Raw genomic sequence first — 19930 nt, forward strand, 5'->3', positions numbered from 1 at the left:
AAAATTAATGAATTAAGAGATGAAGCAAAGTTCTCCTCAGTATTTTTGACATTACTAAAATAATTCATTTCACTTTTTATCAGTGTTCCCTGTCCCTTTAATAGCATTCCAAAGATTTCAGCAAAAAAACAAACCACTAATCTGTCTCAAACCTCTAGCTTATAATCATTTCATTAGGAAGTATTATCATCTTAAAACTTTCACTGTAAGATAAATAAGTACTGGAGGTATGTTTTACAAATTTTAAGACATTAATTATTTATATTATATAATAAATAATTATTTATTATAATAATTATAAGAAATATAATTATTAAAGGCAAATTGCAACTAATTAGTTACTATTAATATAATAAAGGAGGCATCAGCCAATTAAATAATCATATACAAGTAATTGCAAACTAGTTTTTAAAACACAAAACACTTAATTATCAATTATATACATAGTTACTCTAAATACCATGTCTGAAATGGACATAAAACTATTGCTAAATGTCTGTATTAGTAATAGGATGTGCTGTGCACTCAGTCACTCAATCGTGTCTGCCTCTGTGCAGTCCCATAGACTATTGCCCGCCAGGCTCCTATGCCCATGGAATTTTCCAGGCAAGAATACTGAAGTAGGTTGCCATTTCCTACTGGAGGGGATCTTCCCAATCCAGGGATCAAATCTCTTGAGTCTTCTGCATTGGCATTTGGCAGTTGGGGTCTTTAACACTACGGCAACCCCAGTAGCCCTTTCCTAACCCCAAAAGCCCTTTGTTGGTTTTTCATTCTTCTTACCAAAGAGACATGGATTTACATAAATGTTTCTTACCAGAGAAGCCAGGCACACCCATGCCCACATAAAACAGAGAACAAAGCTGTGGTCAGTCCTTTCCTACTTTGAAATACTTTCATTTCAGGTAAAAAGTTAATAAGTCACAACAATGGCACACCCTAAGCATCTTGGGATACAGAGTTGAGGCCACTACTAATCACTTACCTTTTCTATAAGGAGTTTCTTGCTCATTGTCACACATCGATTTAATCGTTCTTTGTATTTCTCTAACATCTTTTGCTGTTCATCAATCTGCCGTCTCAAATCACAGTTGGCCTTCAATGGAAAAAAAATTTTTTAATTAGCTCCAAGGAAGACAGATTAATTCAAAAGCAGTTTCTAGGGAGTCTGAAAAGCATTTCTTTTGTTAAATTATAAGCAAAATTGAGATTTAAAGAGGTAAGAGTAATTATGTCTTTTAAAAAAGAAGGTAAATACTTTGTTCCTTGATTTTCTTTTAATAAACTTATCACTATTAAAGATGAATTCTCTTACTTGAAGTAGGATGTTTTTCTACTGGTCATACTTTGCTGCTGCTACTGCTAAGTCACTTCAGTCGTGTCCGACTCTGTGCGACCCCATAGACGGCAGCCCACCAGGCTCCCCTGTACCTGGGATTCTCCAGGCAAGAATACTGGAGTGGGATGCCATTTCCTTCTCCAATGCATGAAAGTGAAAAATGAAAGTGAAGTCGCTCAGTCGTGTCTGACTCTTAGCGACCCCATGGACTGCAGCCTACTAGGCTCCTCCATCCATGGGATTTTCCAGGCAAGAGTCATATCTTACTCCTCCCCAAAGCCAGTTACAGATCAATCCAGTAGTACCCCACACATGCTAATACTGTCACAAAATAAAAGAAAAAATCTATCATGAAGGAGATGGTTAGAATTCATATAAATAACACTTTTAAGCATTTATAGATTAAATACTTACAAATGGTGAATAAGCACTACCAAAAAAACAACACATAATGTTCTTTATGTTCAATTGTTGCTCTTCTGTTCTTCCTTCCAAAGAAGAGACATGGATTTACATAAATGTTTCTTACCAGAGAAACCAGGCACACCCATGCCCACATAAGACAGAACTAACAAACAAGCTGAATACAAGGTCTTGGTTCAAGAAAACCAGAATGTAAATACACAGTTGATTTAGCTGTGGTCAGAAGGGTGGGCTAAATACTTTGAAAAATTCAAGACTCCTACAATAACAGAGAAGCGAAGAACCACTAACCCCAGGTCAATTTTGACTTGCAACTCCTGAGTTTACTCTTGTGTTAAACAAAAGCTATCTACTCTTTTGGCAAATAAATGATACTATAGCACACTCAATTTTTGAGACTTTGAAACTTCATTTTAAAGTGACTATTGTGCAACAGTTTCCATCTCCAAGTATCTACCTTCCTCATAATTTCTTCTTATTAGTCTTTCTAAGAGAGCTCATGAGTTCTATGGACCACATTATCAAAGGCCAAGTACAAGGACATTTGGTTAAATATGACTAATTCATACTTAAAATATCTGTAAGCCAAAGATCATGTAATGTGTATATATGAAGTTCAATCTACTTTTGGAAGGTGAACATCTCTTAAAATCTGTAATCAAATTTATGGAATCAATCAATCTCTGGCAGTTTATTTTAAATTACAAGAACTCTAAATTTTTGTGGTTTCCAACACTAATGATTTTGTGTTCAGGTTTCAAATAGCACCTGACTAGCAGCTCCTGATGCAGCCTTACCCAAACATTTAACTAAAATGGAAAAACTCAATTAATGGTCCATGCCTGTCTGAAGAGACATAAGGAGTAGTGGTCATTCCCCTGTCCCTCCAAATCAGAAACACAAGCTCTCATCAATTTGAAAAAATGGCATCTCTCCTTTGTGTTTTCTTTTTTGACATAACCATTCCATTGGCACTGTTCTAGATCCAAAGAAAGACTACAATCTTTAGAAAACAAGGGATTAGAAAGACGGGAATTGGTAAAGAGACATACCGCTTCCTGGGAAATAAAACCATTTTTTTTTTAAACCCCCCAAAAGAATCCTAAGTTAGGGTCAGTTTTTCACATACTCCATCTTCTCAATCTTGAGACAATCAGATGATGAAGGAAGAAGACAAGCCCATGATCCTTTTTTAGTTCAGCAGAGCTACCCTGGACAAAATTTTTTTGTTTAGATTAGACAACTAGACTAGGATTTCTATGAACACACAATATCTAATTATAAACCTTGGCAATTCAACGAGCACCCAAGTGAAAAGAAGAGACGTTAAGAGCAACACCAAGCAAGTATACATACTAACAATGAAAGATGGAAAATAGGTACTGAGTCTAAACATGGCTCTTCTCACTGAAGGATGGAGAAAAGCAAACTAAGAAACAAAACCACCAGGCCTAAGAAAAATGTTTCTGAATAGGAAAGGGGACATCAGCTTGAGAACAATAAAAACACTGGAGATTAAAATGTTAGCCAATTTTATTTACACATTGGTAGTATTTACGTATAGATGCATTTATGTACATGCTACAAGGACTTCGCTGGCAGTGCAACAGTTAAGACTTCGTGCCTCCACTACATGGGAATCCCTGACTGGGGAACTGTGATCCTGTATGCTGCCTAATGTGGCCAAAAAATAGAAATAAATCAACAATTTCTTAAAAAAATTTTATATATGCTATAAATAGGTCAAAAATTACTATGGTAAATATGCCAAAGGTTTTAATCACAGTTAATGGAATTATGGGTATCATTTTATTTTTTTTTTTTACTATTCTCTAAATTTATTATAAAGAATGTATTGATTTTTACAATAAGAAAACAATAAACCTTAAAAATTTTTTTAAAAGGGTCAGTCAATATGTCAAATTGTATATTAAAAAATTATTTCAGAAAATATCATGGTATTACTGTATAGCACAAGGAACTCTACTCAGTATTCTGTGATAATCTATACAAGAAAAGAATCTAAAAAAGAATGAATATACGTATAACTGAATTATTTTGCTATACATCTGAAACATAACAATGTAAATCAACTATACTCCAATAAAATTAAAATTAAAAAAAAATCATTGTATATTCTCTAGAGGTATATTTTTAACTCCATATAGCTACTTTTAAAGTTTCTCTTGTAAGCACAAAACACTTCAGATGAATAGGTTATAAAAGATATAAAACGCAAAACCAGGACTGAAAAGTACTTGTGAAATAGTTTTTAAAATTCAAATACACATACATGTGGAATCTAGAGAAATGGTAGCGATGAACCTATTTCCAGCAGGAACAGAGACAGAGACATGGAGAATGGATATGTGGACCGGGGGTGGGGCGTGGGGGTTGAGGAGGAGAACGGGAGGGTGAGACAAACTGGGAGACTGGGACTGACACGTATGCAGTACCATGTGTAAAACAGACTGCTAACGGGAAGCTGCTATGGAGCACAGGAAGCTCAGCTCGGTGTTCTGTGATGACCAAGAGGGGTGCGGGGGAGGTCCAAGAGGGAAGGGATACGTGTATGCACACAGCTGACTCACCTCACTGTACAGCAGAAACTAATACAACACAGCAATTATATTCCAATTTTAAAAAATCAATAAAAGTTTTAAAAATTCAAAGACATTAAAAAAAATTTCCCTGAGATGGTAAAACAACACTCTATAGATATTCTCACACCTTCAACTCTCCACAGATATATTTCTCTAGTATATATTTAAATATTAAAATTCTAAAATTAAGATGTCCAATGTAAAGATACTGTTTGGAATACAGTTTGATCCTTGTTACCTACTCAGGTTCCCTCAGATTAAAGGAAAATATCCAAATGTCCACATTTTAACTTTATTATTTGTTACAGTAATTATCTCTATGATATACATGCAATTCACACATATAAATATAGATAAATCAATCAGAGCTTGTTATAAAATCTCCTATGACATTTTAATACTTACTCTTAACAAATCATCTATTCTTCCTTCCTTCTTCTCTAAGTCAGAATTCTTACTGTTTTCTAGTGCAGATATTTTTTCTATTGTGAGGTCAGACTACAGAGATAAGCAGAAAACAAACTTAGGATTAGTCTCAAAATATTATATGTCATCACATTTTTCTCATTACTTTTCTGAAAAAAAAGCACTTGATGATACAACTAGCCTGGAATCCCATGGCTCAAGAAATTAAATCTGCCTTTCTCATCTCACTCTTTAAGCATTACGTTCTGCTATACTTGCCTTTCAAAAATATATTAACTCTGGGATAAAATATATGAATTCTCAAAATACTGTGCACTGAACAGTACAGAAACATACTCTCTAGAAATGAAACTAACTTTGAATAGAAAAGGTCATCAGAGGAGAAAGGACACGAATCTCTAAAGAACAAACATGCCACCTAGTGGAGACAGAGCGACCAGAAGAGAGATGAATGCTCAACTACCTAAGTCTGTTCAACTATTCAAAAGTTTAATTCAAATAACTTTAAAATCTGCTCCTGAGGGCTGTTTAGCTCTTGTGACTTAAGAAATTCTCCCAGATTGCCAGGCATCCTGTCTTGAAGGCAACAAGGTACCAACAGCTTCAAGAAAACAAGGTATAATATTTGGTGAGCTCAACACAACAAAATGGAGGATATATCCATTATCCTTTTTGCAGATATTATCTTTGAATATTCACAACAATTCCCTAAATTAAGGAGTTTCTGAAGACTGTTTAAGGAAGAATTATGTTGGTGTGCGACATGTTAAAGAAGTTTAAAACAACAAGGGTTTACTGTGTATCGCACGGAACTGTATTCAATAGTTTGTAACAAACCATAATGGAAAAAGAATCAGAAAAAAAAAGAATATAGACACATACATATATATATATATATATATATGTATGTATGTATAACCAATCACTTTGCTATCCATGTGAAATTAACACAATATTCTAAATTAACTATATTTCAATAAAAAAGACTCACTGATGCCTATCATAAGTACTGTCCCAACGAGTGTTTTGTAGACACTAAGATGATGATAATCAACCACATTTTATAGATAATTTGAACTGAAGAAAACTGAGGCCCCAAAAGATAAAGCATAAGTTGCAGAGCTAGAATCTGAATCGGGGTCTTGAGTTCTCCAAAACAAGTGCTTTTTCCTTAACACCATGCTGCAATATAATCATTTCTGTCTATAATCTTTCTGAATACATCAGAAAGGCAAAGAAACACCTCAAAAAGTTAAAAGCACCTTCCAAAAGACTTGAAATATTCATAATGCAAGTTCTGAATACAACACACACAAATAAATGAGATGAAGTCAGAGAAATAAAGGGAGAGAGAAGACCCAGATTTACCATTTACTCCGAAGCAGTTCTTTCCCTCCCTGTTTATCAACCACTGACCTACCTGGGTCTGTCTGTGTTGGATGGAGATCTGTTTTTGGGAGCTGCAGGAATGCTCTGTGTTGCCAGATCCCGTAGATGAGGGACTGTTTTGCTGAGCCTGGAATAAAGGTGTACCACCAATCACAAGAAGTTTTCCATCTTTCTCCACAAGCATTTATATGCATACAAACGATTACATAAAACAAATACTTCCTGATGAAAGCCAAGACTCAGGGGCATGGAGCCAAGATGACATGGTGGCTTAGACCATTTTACTGTAAATAGTTTAAAACACCAAATGCTAACAAATGAATTTTTAAAATATGGAAATTAAGTATGTAAATGTCCTTTTCACTGTACAACTGATGCTTGAACAACACATGGGTTAAGGGCGCTGACCACCCACCCCCCTCCTCCGACCATGCAGTCAAAAATCCACAGGTAACTTTACAGGTGGCCCTCTGGATCCACAGTTCTGAATCTGCTGATTAAACCAGTCTCAAATGGTGTAACACACAGTATGGATCTATTAAAAAAATTCCACATCAAAGTGGACCTGAGCAGTCAGTCCAAACCCACACATCTTAAGAGTCAACTATAAATGTGCTTTCGCAGGACAGGTTGGTGAGACACTCAAGCAGAGGGGACGCTCATGACTCCAGGCAGAAAGGACTGGGAACTTCTATTCAGAAGGGCATCCAAGACGCTCAAACTTCACCCAGGAACACACAGTGGGCCAAAAATTCTGGCTGATTTACAATATTGTCACTTGTTTACTGTGACATTTTATACATAAATGATGGGGCATTCTAAGGCACTTTCAAATTTAGAAGGTTTAGGACTTAATATAATTCAACTGTTCAAGAATATGCAATCACTATACAGATGGTCACCAACTTAACAACAGTTCCACTTAACAAGTTTTCAACTCTATGATGGTGCAAAAGCAATACGTTCAGTAGAAATGGTACTTCAAATTTTGAATTTTCACCTTTTCCTGGGTTAGTAACATGTGACACAGTACTTTCTCAAGATGCCAGGCAGCAGCAGCAGGCCACAGCTCCCAGTCAGCCACAGAGTCATGAAGGTAAACAACCAGATACACTGACAGCCATACACCCAGACAACCATGTTGATTTTTACTTTCAGTATTCAATAAATTACATGAGATTCACCACTGTATTATAAAATAGACTTTTTGTTAGGTGATTGCAGGCTAATGTACACGTTCCGAGCACATTTAAGATAAGCAAGGTTGAGCTATGATATATTCGGTAGGTGAGGTATATTAAATATGTTTTGATTTATGAATGATATTTTCAACTCATGACATGTTATATCAGGACCTAATCCCATCATAAGTCAAGGAAGACCTTTACTCCAATGAGTCCTTTTAAAAACAAAATTGCACTCAACACAGTACAACCTATCATAGACATAATTACAAAATACTGGATATTCTGGGGATTATGGGCTAATGGAAATATCATCTCATCAAAGAATATAGTGTTTCGAATAGTGTAAGTTTCATCTGGTACTTCCTAATTATTCCATTAATTATTTCTTTATTCATTAACATTAAAACAATGTATAACCACCACGTACTGAGCAATTACTGCCATGATCACAAGTAGGCCTTCAGTTCAGCTCAATTCAGTCACACACTCATGTCCAACTCTTTGTGACCTCATGAACTGCAGCATGCCAGGCCTCCCTGTCCCTTCACCAACTCCTGGACTCCACCCAGACTCAGGTCCATTGAGTCGGTGATGCCATCCAACCATCTCATCCTCTGCTGTCCCCTTCTCCTCCTGCCTTCAATCTTTCCCAACATCAGGGTCTTTTCAAATGAGTCAACTCTTTGCATCAGGTGGCCAAAGATTTGGAGTTTCAGCTTCAGCATCAGTCCTTCCAATGAACACCCAGGACTGATCTCCTTTAGGATGGACTGTCTGGATCTCCTTGCAGTCCAAGGGACTCTCAAGAGTCTTCTCCAACACCACAGTTCAAAACCATCAATTCTTCAGCGTTCAGCTTTCTTCACAGTCCAACTCTCACAACCATCCATGACTACTGGAAAAACCATAGCCTTGACTAGATGGACCTTTGTTGGTAAAGTAATACCTCTGTTTTTTAATATGCTGTCTAGGTTGGTCATAACTTTCCTTCCAAGGAGTAAGCATCTTTTAATTTCATGGCTGTAGTCACCATCTGCAGTGATTTTGGAGCCCCAAAAAATAGAGTCAGCCATTGTTTCCCCATCTGTTTGCCATGAAATGATGGGACCAGATGCCATGATCTTAGTTTTCTGAATGTTGAGCTGTAAGCCAGCTTTCTTACTCTCCTTTCACTTTCATCAAGAGGCTCTTTAGTTCTTCTTCACTTTTTGCCGTAAGAGTGGTATCATCTGCATATCTGAGGCTATTGATATTTCTCCCGGCAATCTTGATTCTAGCTTGTGTTTTTTCCAGCCCAGCATTTCTCATGATGTACTCTGCATATAAGTTAAATAAGCAGGGTGACAATATATAGCCCTGACGTACTCCTTTTCCTATTTGGAACCAGTCTGTTGTTCCATGTCCAGTTCTAACTGTTGCTTCCTGACCTGCATACAGATTTCTCAAGAGGCAGGTCAGGTGGTCTGGTGTTCCCATCTCTTTAAAAATTTTCCACAGTTTATTGTGATCCATACAGTCAAAGGCTTTGGCATAGTCAATAAAACAAAAATAGATGTTTTTCTGGAACTCTCTTGCTTTTTTAATGATCCAGCTGATGTTGGCAATTTGATACTTGGTTCCTCTGCCTTTTCTAAAACCACCTTGAACATCTGGAAGTTCACAGTTCACGTATTGCTAAAGCCTGGCTTGGAGAATTTTGAGCATTACTTTACCAGTGTAAGATGAGTGCAATTATGCAGAAGTTTAAACATTCTTTGGCATTGTCTTTCTTTGGGATTGGAATGAAAACTGACTTTTTCCAATTCTGTGGCCACTGCTGAGTTTTCCAAATTTGTTGACATATTGAGTACAGCACTTTCACAGCATCATCTTTTAGGATTTGAAATAGCTCAATTGGGATTCCATCACCTCCACTAGCTTTGTTCATAGTGATACTTCCTAAGGCCCACTTGACTTCACATTCCAGGATGTCTGGCTCCATGTGAGTGATCACACCAACATGGTTATCTGGGTCATGAAGATCTTTTTTGTACAGTTCTTCTGTGTATTCTTGCCACCTCTTCTGAATATCTTCTGTTTCTGTTAGGTCCCTATCATTTCTGTCCTTTATTGAGCCCATCTTTGTATGAAATGTTCCCTTGGTATCTCTAATTTTCTTGAATAGATCTCTAGTATTTTCCATTCTGTTGTTTTCCTCTATTTCTTTGCACTGATCACTGAGGAAGGCTTTCTTATCTCTCCTTGCTATTCTTTGGAACTCTGCATTCAAATGGATATATCTTTCCTTTTCTCCTTTGCTTTTTTGTGTCTCTTCTTTTCACAGCTATTTGTAAGGCCTCCTCATACAGCCATTTTGCTTTTTGCATTTCTTTTTCTTGGGGATGGTCTTGATCCCTGCCTCCTGTACAAGGTCATGAACATTGTCCATATGAACAATATCCATAGTTCTTCAGGCATTCTGTCTAGCCCCTTCAATCTATTTCTCATTTCCACTGTATAATTGTAAGGGATTTGATTTAGGTCATACCTGAATGGTCTAGTGCTTTTCCCTACTTTCTTCAATTTAAGTCTGAATTCGGCATAAAGGAGTTCATGATCTGAGCCACATTCAGCTCCCGGTCTTGTTTTTGCTGATTGTAGAGAGCTTCTCCATCTTCAGCTGCAAAGAATATAATCCATCTGATTTCGGTACTGACCATCTGGTGATGTCCATGTGTAGAGTCTTCTGTTGTGTTGTTGGAAGAGTGCGTTTGCTATGACCAGTGCGTTCTCTTGGCAAAACTCTATTAGCCTTTGCCCTGCTTCATTCTGTACTCCAAGGTGAAATTTGCCTGTTACTCCAGGTGTTTCTTAACTTCCTACTTTCGCATTCCAATCCCCTATAATGAAAAGGACATCTTTTTTGGGTGTTAGTTCTAAAAGGTCTTGTAGGTCTTCATAGAACCGTTCAACTTCAGCTTCTTCAGCATTACTGGTCAGGGTATAGACTTGGATTACCTTACAAAACCCTATAAGCAGGTGCTGCTATTCTCATTTATAAAGAAAATGCAAATCTGAGATATTAAGCACCTACATGGGGTCACAGAGCTCGTCAGTGGGGGAATAAGAATTGAGGGCTATCTGCATCCACGGTAACCGATGTCTGTGAGCACAGTACACCAACTGTCTCGCGTCAGCCATTATGGGGACTGCTGTGAACAGGCCACAAGCAAGCTAAGCACTTCACACACACAACTAAACTGAAGGCTCACAACAGTCTTGTAAGGTAGGCGATAATATCATCTCCATTTTTATTTATTCATTCAAGTACTCACTGAGAACATCCTCATCTAAATATCATGTTAGGTGCTCAGGACACAATGGCCAAGAAAAACAAACAAAACCTAAAGGCCCAGTCCTCTGCCTTAGTAAACTCATAAACCAAGAAAAGATGTTTTAAGCACTGGATATATACTTGTTGACAGAAACTGTTAAACAATCATATAATAATACAAAATTGCAATTAAGGATATGTGCTATAAGCATACACAACAAGGTACCTAACCTAACATAATGAATTGAGGCTTAATTCCTTGATAAAATAATATCAGAGTTAAAATTTGAAGGAAATAAGCAGTCAAAGGGAAGAGATGATAGGGTCATTCCAGGTTCTCACATTCCATACAAGAACCCAAAGGAAAGAGAGAGAACTGTTGTGGGGATCAAAAAGTAAAAACTGAGGAGTCAGTCTCAAAGAGATAAAACAATGTACACAGCATGTAAGTCAGAGCAGTGATCAGAGCCAGGTTTAGGAGAGTCTAAGTAACTGGTAATGTTCCCTACTCTTCCTACAATGTGGCAAACCTAACCTCGTCTTATTGATGAAGGGTTATGATTGTAAAAATCACGTACTATACTGCACTGTGATACAACCATTATCTCCTTCAGTTATCATTAGATTGCTTTTAAAATCCTATCCTTTTAAAACCTATCTCTAAATAAACATTACTGAGCTGCTTTTATAATAAACACCAACAACAATCACATGACAGGCTAAAAGGCTCTTTCTATGAACTTCTAGATTTTGGTATACGGGTTTTTTACTTTTTTTAATGCTTTTTCCTTTTTTAACATGTGCTCATTTCTAAGTTTTCTTTCAGCAAACAAAGGGTGCTAGAATGTCATTCAAGGAGATGTTTCCAAATTAAAGCTCTCTGTAAAAATGTACATATAAATAGCCCCATGATAAGAAGTAAAACTGTAGAAAGTTAACTGAGTCAGTAGGACAGAAGTAAGGAGGTAGCAAATCCTCACGAAAATGAAATTGATACTTACAAAAAATAGGAGAACTACAAAAATATAAGGACCTACTGTGACAAGTAAATCCATGAAAATGCTCTAATTCTTATCATTCATTCGGTATTAATTATGAACCTCTGTGCCTGGTCCTGTGTTAAACACTAGAAATGCAACACTGGAAAACAGAGTTTAGTCTCCTGAGTCCACAATTATAGGATCATGTTCTCAGGAAATGAGAAGCTGATGGCCTTGCTAAGCAGACCATTGTAGTTGTAAATTTAGTCTAACCCTTACTCAGCAAAACATCCTTCCCAGACTTCCATGTTCTTCGTTCCAATTAGAGAAATAGTATTGGCTTCTAATTCATAATTACAGGCTAGATTTCCCAAAGTCCTACTGATACTTGGAAGATTTTCTTTCTAAATGAAATCCTAACAGCGTTAAGAAACAAACGAGAATTAAGAATCAGAAATTTTTAAAAACTAAGTTTTAAGAAACACTCAAAAGCATTTGGGATCAGACTGATAGAGAAAGTAAAATAAATTCATAGCTGAAAACACGAGCAGTAAAACAAGCTGGTTCTCTTGAAGGGAACTCCTCCAAAGCCCCACACTGAGATTTACCTTTACCAGGAGTGACCCTTGGAACAATTATCAGACATTTAAAACCTATATAGTCCAACAGGGTCCCCTCTTGATCTCTCCCTTGCACAGTGAGGGCCATGGATACTACTGCTTCTGAACCAAGGGTAAAGCACACGAATTGGTCTCTCAAATAAAAACAAACATGTAAATATTTAAAATGGAAAATGAGTGAGTCCAGGGGGAGGGGCTTCTGCTGTGAATACTGTATCCTAAGGAAAAAAGTAAAGAAAGTACAGTATCCCTGCCCCCTACAGCTGCCAGAATTGAGGAAGACGTGGAATACGCCGCTAAGAGTTAGAGTTACCTAGCAAAACAACGCCCTCCTTATTTCCATGTGTGTAAAGGAGCTGGTTTTTCTGCCGAGAGCTGACCAGATGCTTACACAGGGTAGCACTCGCACACACATACACCAATGGAGAGCTATTGGGAAGCGGAACAATGCCACTGAAGGGAAAATCCATGTCAGTAACCTCTGCCAAATCACCCTAATAGTACTGCATTCAACTAAAGCAAAATACATTTTTCAAGAAAACCAACAGCACAAAGTGAAGATCCAACATGAAAAAACAAAACCTGATCCAAGAGAAAATAGAGTATTCAATAAAAACAACTTTAAAAATAAAATATGTCCAGAGAGGGTTAAAAGGATACTACATCTATAAAAATGGAAAATCAGTAAAGAACATGAAATTAAATGTGACAAGAGTATCAATATTCTAAAAAGTGAGTAGATGAGCTAAGTAACAAAATGCACAGAGCTGAACACAGAAAATCTGAAAGACAATGTCAAGAAAATCTCCCAGAGGAAGAAACAAAGTCAAGTAGCATGAAAGAAAAGTTAAGAAACATGAACAGGAAGAGGCTTCAAAACTAACAGGCTTTTAGGAGGAAAAGAGCAGAAGGAAAGAAAAATCTAAGAACAGTAAAATAAAGTTTCTCTGAGGTAAAAGGTTTTTAAGACTAAAAAAGGCTATGACATGACAAGGACAAGACAAATAGTGGATAGACCTCAAGAACAAAAAGATACCATACGATCATCTCAACAGATGTAGAGAAAGCATCAAATACCCTTTCATGATGAACTCAATGAACTCAGAATAGAAGTGAACTTTTTCAATACCAAAAAAGGCCATCTCTGAAAACATTTGCAATAACATGAAAAAGAATAAACTCTTAGAAATAATTTGAACAAAACAAGGGCAAAATCTACACACCAAAAATTTCAAATTTTATTACTAATAAAAATAAATTAAAGATACCTAAATAAATGGAAAGCTATCTCATATTCATGGACTGGAAAACAATATTTTTATGAAGTCAATACTCCCCCAAATTAGTCTGCAGAGTCAACACAACTGCTATAAATTTCATCTGGTCTGTTTACAGAAACTGAAAAGCTGATCCTAAAATTCATATGGAAATACAAGGGATCCCACAGCCAAAAAAAATCTGCAAACTACATTTTAAAAAATTAAAGCATTTAAGAACATCTTATGTTTATTAAAAGATGTAGCTTTTGAGGAAATAACAGACCTCATATATTTATTAAAAAAAATCTTTTAGACCTTGACAAGTATTAACTGTCTCATTCAATCAAAACTAATTCAGTGACTAGGACTGTTTTCTTTTCAGTGAATCCAATAAAATCACTCAGTTTTACAGTGCACAATAATGAAACAACCATAATATAGTAAATGCTCCTTAAATGTTTTCAATTTTTAGAATAATTTATAAAGCAGAAACAAATCAATTATAACTAAATATCACAAACAATGTAACAATAACTAAAAGGATGAAAGATGAAAAAGGAAGCTGGGTATGTTAAACATCTCTCACAATGGGGAATGTTGATTGCATAAAAGATAATTTGAAGTTAAAATGGTATTCAGTACAAAATCTAAAACAAACTCTTTAACACTGGTTATCTCATGAATACAAAGGAAAGAATTTTACTCTTCTCTATCACTTCAATTATTCGTAGGTCATGCACATATACTACTTTTACAATTTAGAAAAGTATATGTTTATAATGTTAAAAATCAAATTTCCTATGTTGAAATACATAAAATTATGTAGCAATATGATTTTAAACGGGCTTCCCTTGTGGCTCAGCTGGTAAAGAATCTGCCTGCAATGCGGGAGACCTGAATTCAATCCCTAGGTTGGGATGAACCCCTGGAGAAGGGAAAGGCTACCCACTCCAGTATTCTGGCCTAGAGAATGCCATGGATGTCCATGGGATCAAACATTCAAAGGATCAGACTCATAATATTCTGCCACCTATTTTTACTTATCAGTATTGATCTATAGGTCTTTCATTGCTAGCACATATACCTCACTTTTTTTTAATGAGGGCAATACTCCCCCAAATTAATCTGCAGAGTCAGCACAGTTGCTATAAATTCCATCTGGTCTGGTTTACAGAAATTGAAAAGCTGACCCTAAAATTCAGACGGAAATGCAAGGGATCCCATGGCCAAAAAAAGTCTACAAATTATGTAAAAGTCTATCTCACTTTATTCGTCAATTGTAGAGCATCCCATTGTATATACATACTATATTTTATTTAACTAGTCCTTATATGAAAAATGCCTTCATTAATTCACACAACATAGAATTAAACTGTGTGTATATGAGAGCAGATCCGGTTCCAGCATTGGCGGTGCAGAAGTGAACTAAGTGAAGTCCTTGACCTAATGCAGGTTACACTTCAGTGGAGGGGAGTTAGGATGGGGGTGGGGAGTGAGACAAAGAAGTAAATTATAGCAGTTAAGGCAAAGAAGGTGATAAGGCAAAGAAGAAAAATTAGGGCACAGCAGCTATATAATGTTTGGGGGGAGCAGGAAGGAGTGCTACCTTATACACTACAGTCTTTCTAATAGGCTGTGGATTTAAGACAAGACTAGAGAAAACCAAGGGGACAAGGCAAGGTGATATCTAGAGGAAGAATGTTACGGTAAAGGCCCTGAGGTGACAGACACCAGGTAGCATTTGAAGAAGAAAGGCAGCCAGTGAGGATGGAACTTGGTGAGGAAGGGAGACAGTAGTAACAGATGTCAAAGTGGTGGGAAACAGGCCATGCAAGGCGTTATGTGCCATTACAAACACTTCTGAGCAGGGGAGTAGCATGCTTGGACTTAAGTTCCAATGGGATCACTCTGATCTGCTGAGAACAAAGGCAGAAATTAACAGTTCAGTTAGGAGGCTGCCACCATGATCTCAGTGGGAGACGAGATTTGAGTGGTCATCTAAAGGCAGAGGAAGTGGCAGGATTCTGAACATATTTTGAAGGTAAAATCAGTAGACTTGCTGACGGATTAAGAATTAGGATATAAAATAAAGACTAGAATGACTCCAGGATTTTTGAACAATTGTAAGCCGAGAGCTGAAAATTACTGAGATGTGGAAGAAATGGGGTTTGGAATGGGGGAACAAAGTGAAGAATTCAGCTTCGGTCATGTTAAATTTGATATGCCTATTAGACACAGACAACTGACTACATAGGTCCGGAAGTGAGGGAAAGGCTCTGGGCTGGAGATGTAAATTTGGAAGTCTTCTGAGTATAGGTGATGACTGAAAGTAAGAAACTAAATGAGATTCTCCTCACTGAAAGATGGTATACAAGAGGACTGGAGACTGAGCCCTGGGGCACTCCAATATTTGGAGATCCAGGAAATGAAGAGAAATCAAAAAGGCAGAAGCAAAGAAAAGACTATGTGCTTAGAGAAGGGACTGATCAACTGCAGCTAATGAATTATATTGAGTAAGTTCTGAGAACTGATTGCCAGACTTAGCAACGTGGAGGTAACAGGTATTCTTGTTAGAAGTTCCTCTGAAACACTCTAGAGGGACACTGCTTCCAGATTTTTGCAATTTATAAACAATACAATAAACATCTTTGTGTATGTAGTTCATGGGAATGGAATTTCTGGACCCAAGGATATGTAACCTTAACACTGAGATACACTATCAACCTGTCCAAATGACTGTACCAATCTATACATACACATAGCACTATATGTGTATCTAAACGACTACCTGTACCAAGAATCACCAAATTTACTAGTCCTTGTCAATTTGATAAGTTATTTTATTTTGCATTTCTCTATGGCTGAAGTTAACCAATTTCTCACATTGTTAGACATTTGTCCTTTTTTCCCCTGTTAAAACTGCCTGTTCATAGCCTTTGCCCTTTATTTTTTTTTAAAGGAAACTGCTTGTCTCTATTAACCAACATTTGTTATATATTAATGCTAACTTTTTTGCTTTTCTCCTTTTTTATCTCACTAAGTTTATATCCCAGTTGGAACCGCAGAGAAGCAAAGAGAAACAGAACTATACCAAAGCTTCTAGGCCTTTGGTTTTTATACTGTTTCCATGTTCCTTCTTCAGATGTGATTACCATGTTACTCCTCTATAAGAAAGCATTCCAAAGCAGAGAGATGCTGGGCCATCATGGTGGCAGTGGAGACAGTGAGAGATGGTCAGATTCTAGATGTTAGGTATGTTTTCTGATAGATTAGATGTAGAATATGAGGGAAAAAGGAGGCATTAGAGATAAAGCCACATGTATTAGTTCTCTATTGCTCAGCAACAAATTACCCCCAAACTTAAAGAACTGTGAGGAAGGAAAGAATGAGAAAAGGAAGGAAGGGCAGAAGGGATTCAAATAATATACAATGATCCCGATCTAATTATCTTATTATTTTTATCTCCCTTCCTTAAGACACCCACCATTTCATGGCCTTTTTTAATACAATCACATGTGGGTTAATCCCAGAGATTATAGAGATTTATTTGCCCAGAAACCATGGAACAAGTAAGGAGGAAACAGATTACTGGAGAAAATGAACCAGTAAGAGAGAAAGAAATGTTGATCAATGGTAATGTTAGCTCTGAAGGAGGCCCCTAAAAATGGAGGGACAGGGTGATGGGACTTTCTGTTGCTTTATTGCATCACTGAAAACAAACAGGTACTTGGCAGGGTAAAGAAACCAAGAAAAGCAACAACTTTTAAGTCAAACTGAATTATAATTTGGCAAATAAAATATGGGGTCAAACATTTATAATAATCAAATTCCTGTTCTTTTTTTTTTTTTTCCAAATTCCTGTCCTTCAAGGAAGAAAGAAGTAAGCTGAAAGGAACAAACAGGTAGCCAAACAGTCTTGGAAAAGCAACTGTACTAATACTCTGAAGAAATGAAGAAAGCAAGCATGCAGGCTGTCCAGATACCATAGAGGGGGAAATGATTAGTAAGCATGCCTTGTCCCCACACTAATATTTTATTAACTTGAATATTACTTCAAATAAGTGATGGTTGGAGTCTGGAGATTTTATTTTTAATTGTAATGGAATTTAATCGGTATTTTCTGTTTTTTGTCACCCTAGGGTTGTGTTTTCCATCCCACAGGGCACTCAGACTCTGTGAAAGCAGCCTCTCTCGGCGCCTTGAGCCAGGCGGGGCCGAGCACAAGCACTCACCTTTAGAGGTAACACAGAGTTAGAAGTCATCATCTCTCTACCGAAGTCCTTGCTCAGACTCCACCTTGGAGCCCCAGGAACACAAGGATGTGCATAAACGCAGCCTCAGTACTCACCGAGACGAAAGTGAAGCAGAGGCCAGCTCCCCTCTGCGCCAGCTGCTCCGTGTCGAGCCGAGGCTTCGCCAGCATCACCGACATGAGCGTTGGCAGGGCAGACTGCTCCTCTGACACCTCCTTTGCAGCGCTGCCATCTAAACCATAGAGAGGCTGTTCTACTCGCCGCTGGAAAACATGAAAGGAAACACGCAAATTACATGACAAAGAAAACATCTGATACGGCCAAAGCATGCAACAGATTACACACAGTTATCAGATATAAGAAGGGCTTAAAAAAACAAAACCCTCTGAAAACAAATATGGAGAGTACAGTCACATTATCACTGGATTGTGACCTATCTATAAACCTGAGTTAGTACATTTTAATGGTTCTGTATTTAGAGAACTCTGAATTTGCAGGTTACTTTGTAGAGTTCAACAAACAACTTCATTATACCCTCAATTCTACAAGGAAATGCTATTTATAACCTCTAAGTTAATAAAGATTAAGGCATTTGGCCCCTACTTACTTTACTCTCTATTCTATTCTATTACCATATTATACCTATATGCAAAATATAAAATAAATACAAACAAAAGAGTAATATACCACAATTATGTATGGCTTATTCCAGAAATATAAAGATAGTTCATTATTCTATCTACTAATGTAATTCACTACATTAATGTTGGTGGGGGAGGGCAGAGAATCAAGATTCTTTCCTTTAGATGCAAAAAGATTTGCACATTGTTGGGCAATACTTCAAACAAAAAAAAACTATAAGTATCCATTTATAATTCAACAGAGTATTTTTTCAGAAATAAACATAACTGTAATTAATGGTGCTATACTTGAGACACCTTCATTAAAATTAGGAGCTAGACAGGGGTTAACACATGAAAATCACAGTCATTCAACATTATCATAGAATTTTTAGCCAAAGTAATAAGGACAACAATATGAGGTATAAACACTGGAAAATATCAAACATTAGAAAGTGTCAATTTTGGATGATATAACTATTCACAAAGGAAATCAAACAAATCAACCGAAAAACAACAAATAAGAGTTCAGTAAGATGGCCAAGTATAAAATAAATACACAAAAGTCAACAACTTCCCCACATATCAACAACTGATTATAATCAGAACAAGTAGCATCAGGAGAAAAAGCAGATTCAAAATTATCTGTAAAATACTTAGAAGGAAACAATATGCGGATTACACGTAAAACGAAAACTATAGTTCACTGACAAATATAAAAGACAACCTACATTAAATATCAAAATACTATGCTCCTGAGTTCAAATTTTATATATGTCAAATTTTTCTAAAAGCTAGTGCTTAGGGCTTTTTGCGTATTTTTGTTTCTATTTTTGCAAGAAAGGGTGTTGTGGTAGTACAGTGATTCTCCTCTGCACTCTGGGGAGACTGTTTCTATGGATTTTCACATTTTAGTTCTGAGGTCCACTTGGAAAAATAATCAAAATTAGCATGTAATTTTTGATAAAGGGTACCAGGGAAACCTGACTGGCTATTAAAACTTACTACAAAGCAACACTGGCCTCTCTGGTGGCTCAGAGTGTTTTAAGAATCCACCTGCCAGTTCAGGAGACAACCCTGGTTTGGGATGATCCCCTGGAGAAGGAAATGACAACCCAGTCCAATATTCTTGCTTGGGAAACCCCATGGACACAGGAGAGACTGGTGGGCTCCAATTCAATGGGGTTGCAAAGAGTCGGACATGACTTAGCGACTAAACAACAACAAAGTAACATTAACCAAATAAGCATAATATTGGTAAAAGAACAAGCAGACTCATCAGTCGCACAGAAAAATCAGAAAAATACCCATATAAAATGGATGTATAATTTGTGATTATACTGCATTTCTAATTAGTGGGAATTCTATTACAAAGGTGATAGATAGGATATGTACATAGATATTAGAAAAAAGGAAAAGTACATTACTTCCTTATAGTATACATAAAAATTATAAGAAAATATAAAATGCTATTATGACTTTCCAGTGGTGAAGGGCTTTTTAAACATGACATTACAA

At 36.7% G+C, this 19930-nt stretch overlaps 1 protein-coding gene and 1 long non-coding RNA gene across 6 annotated transcripts in view; one reads left to right on the plus strand and one right to left on the minus strand.

The window, feature by feature from the left end:
* The window catches only part of TLK2 (tousled like kinase 2), a 118630-nt gene that overhangs the window by 45491 nt on the left and 53209 nt on the right, over positions 1-19930 (minus strand). For all 4 annotated transcript variants that reach the window (XM_020892750.2, XM_020892748.2, XM_070479565.1 and 1 more), the window contains 4 exons: positions 17888-18055; positions 6212-6307; positions 4771-4863; positions 986-1096 (listed from right to left, as the gene is read on the minus strand). In XM_020892750.2, coding sequence (XP_020748409.1) covers positions 986-1096; positions 4771-4863; positions 6212-6307; positions 17888-18055 — 468 coding nt within the window. The remainder of the gene's footprint in view (positions 1-985; positions 1097-4770; positions 4864-6211; positions 6308-17887; positions 18056-19930) is intronic.
* Positions 7914-18394, plus strand: LOC110136817 (uncharacterized). 2 transcript variants are annotated; one of them, XR_002313738.2, is made up of 4 exons: positions 7914-10632; positions 16682-16791; positions 17410-17542; positions 17679-18394. It is a non-coding gene; the product is annotated as an uncharacterized lncRNA (long non-coding RNA). The 2 variants fall into 2 exon arrangements; XR_002313737.2 differs by lacking the exon at positions 16682-16791.

This window comes from Odocoileus virginianus, chromosome 17, assembly GCF_023699985.2.
Source record: "Odocoileus virginianus isolate 20LAN1187 ecotype Illinois chromosome 17, Ovbor_1.2, whole genome shotgun sequence".
In the NCBI taxonomy this organism is placed as follows: domain Eukaryota; kingdom Metazoa; phylum Chordata; class Mammalia; order Artiodactyla; family Cervidae; genus Odocoileus; species Odocoileus virginianus.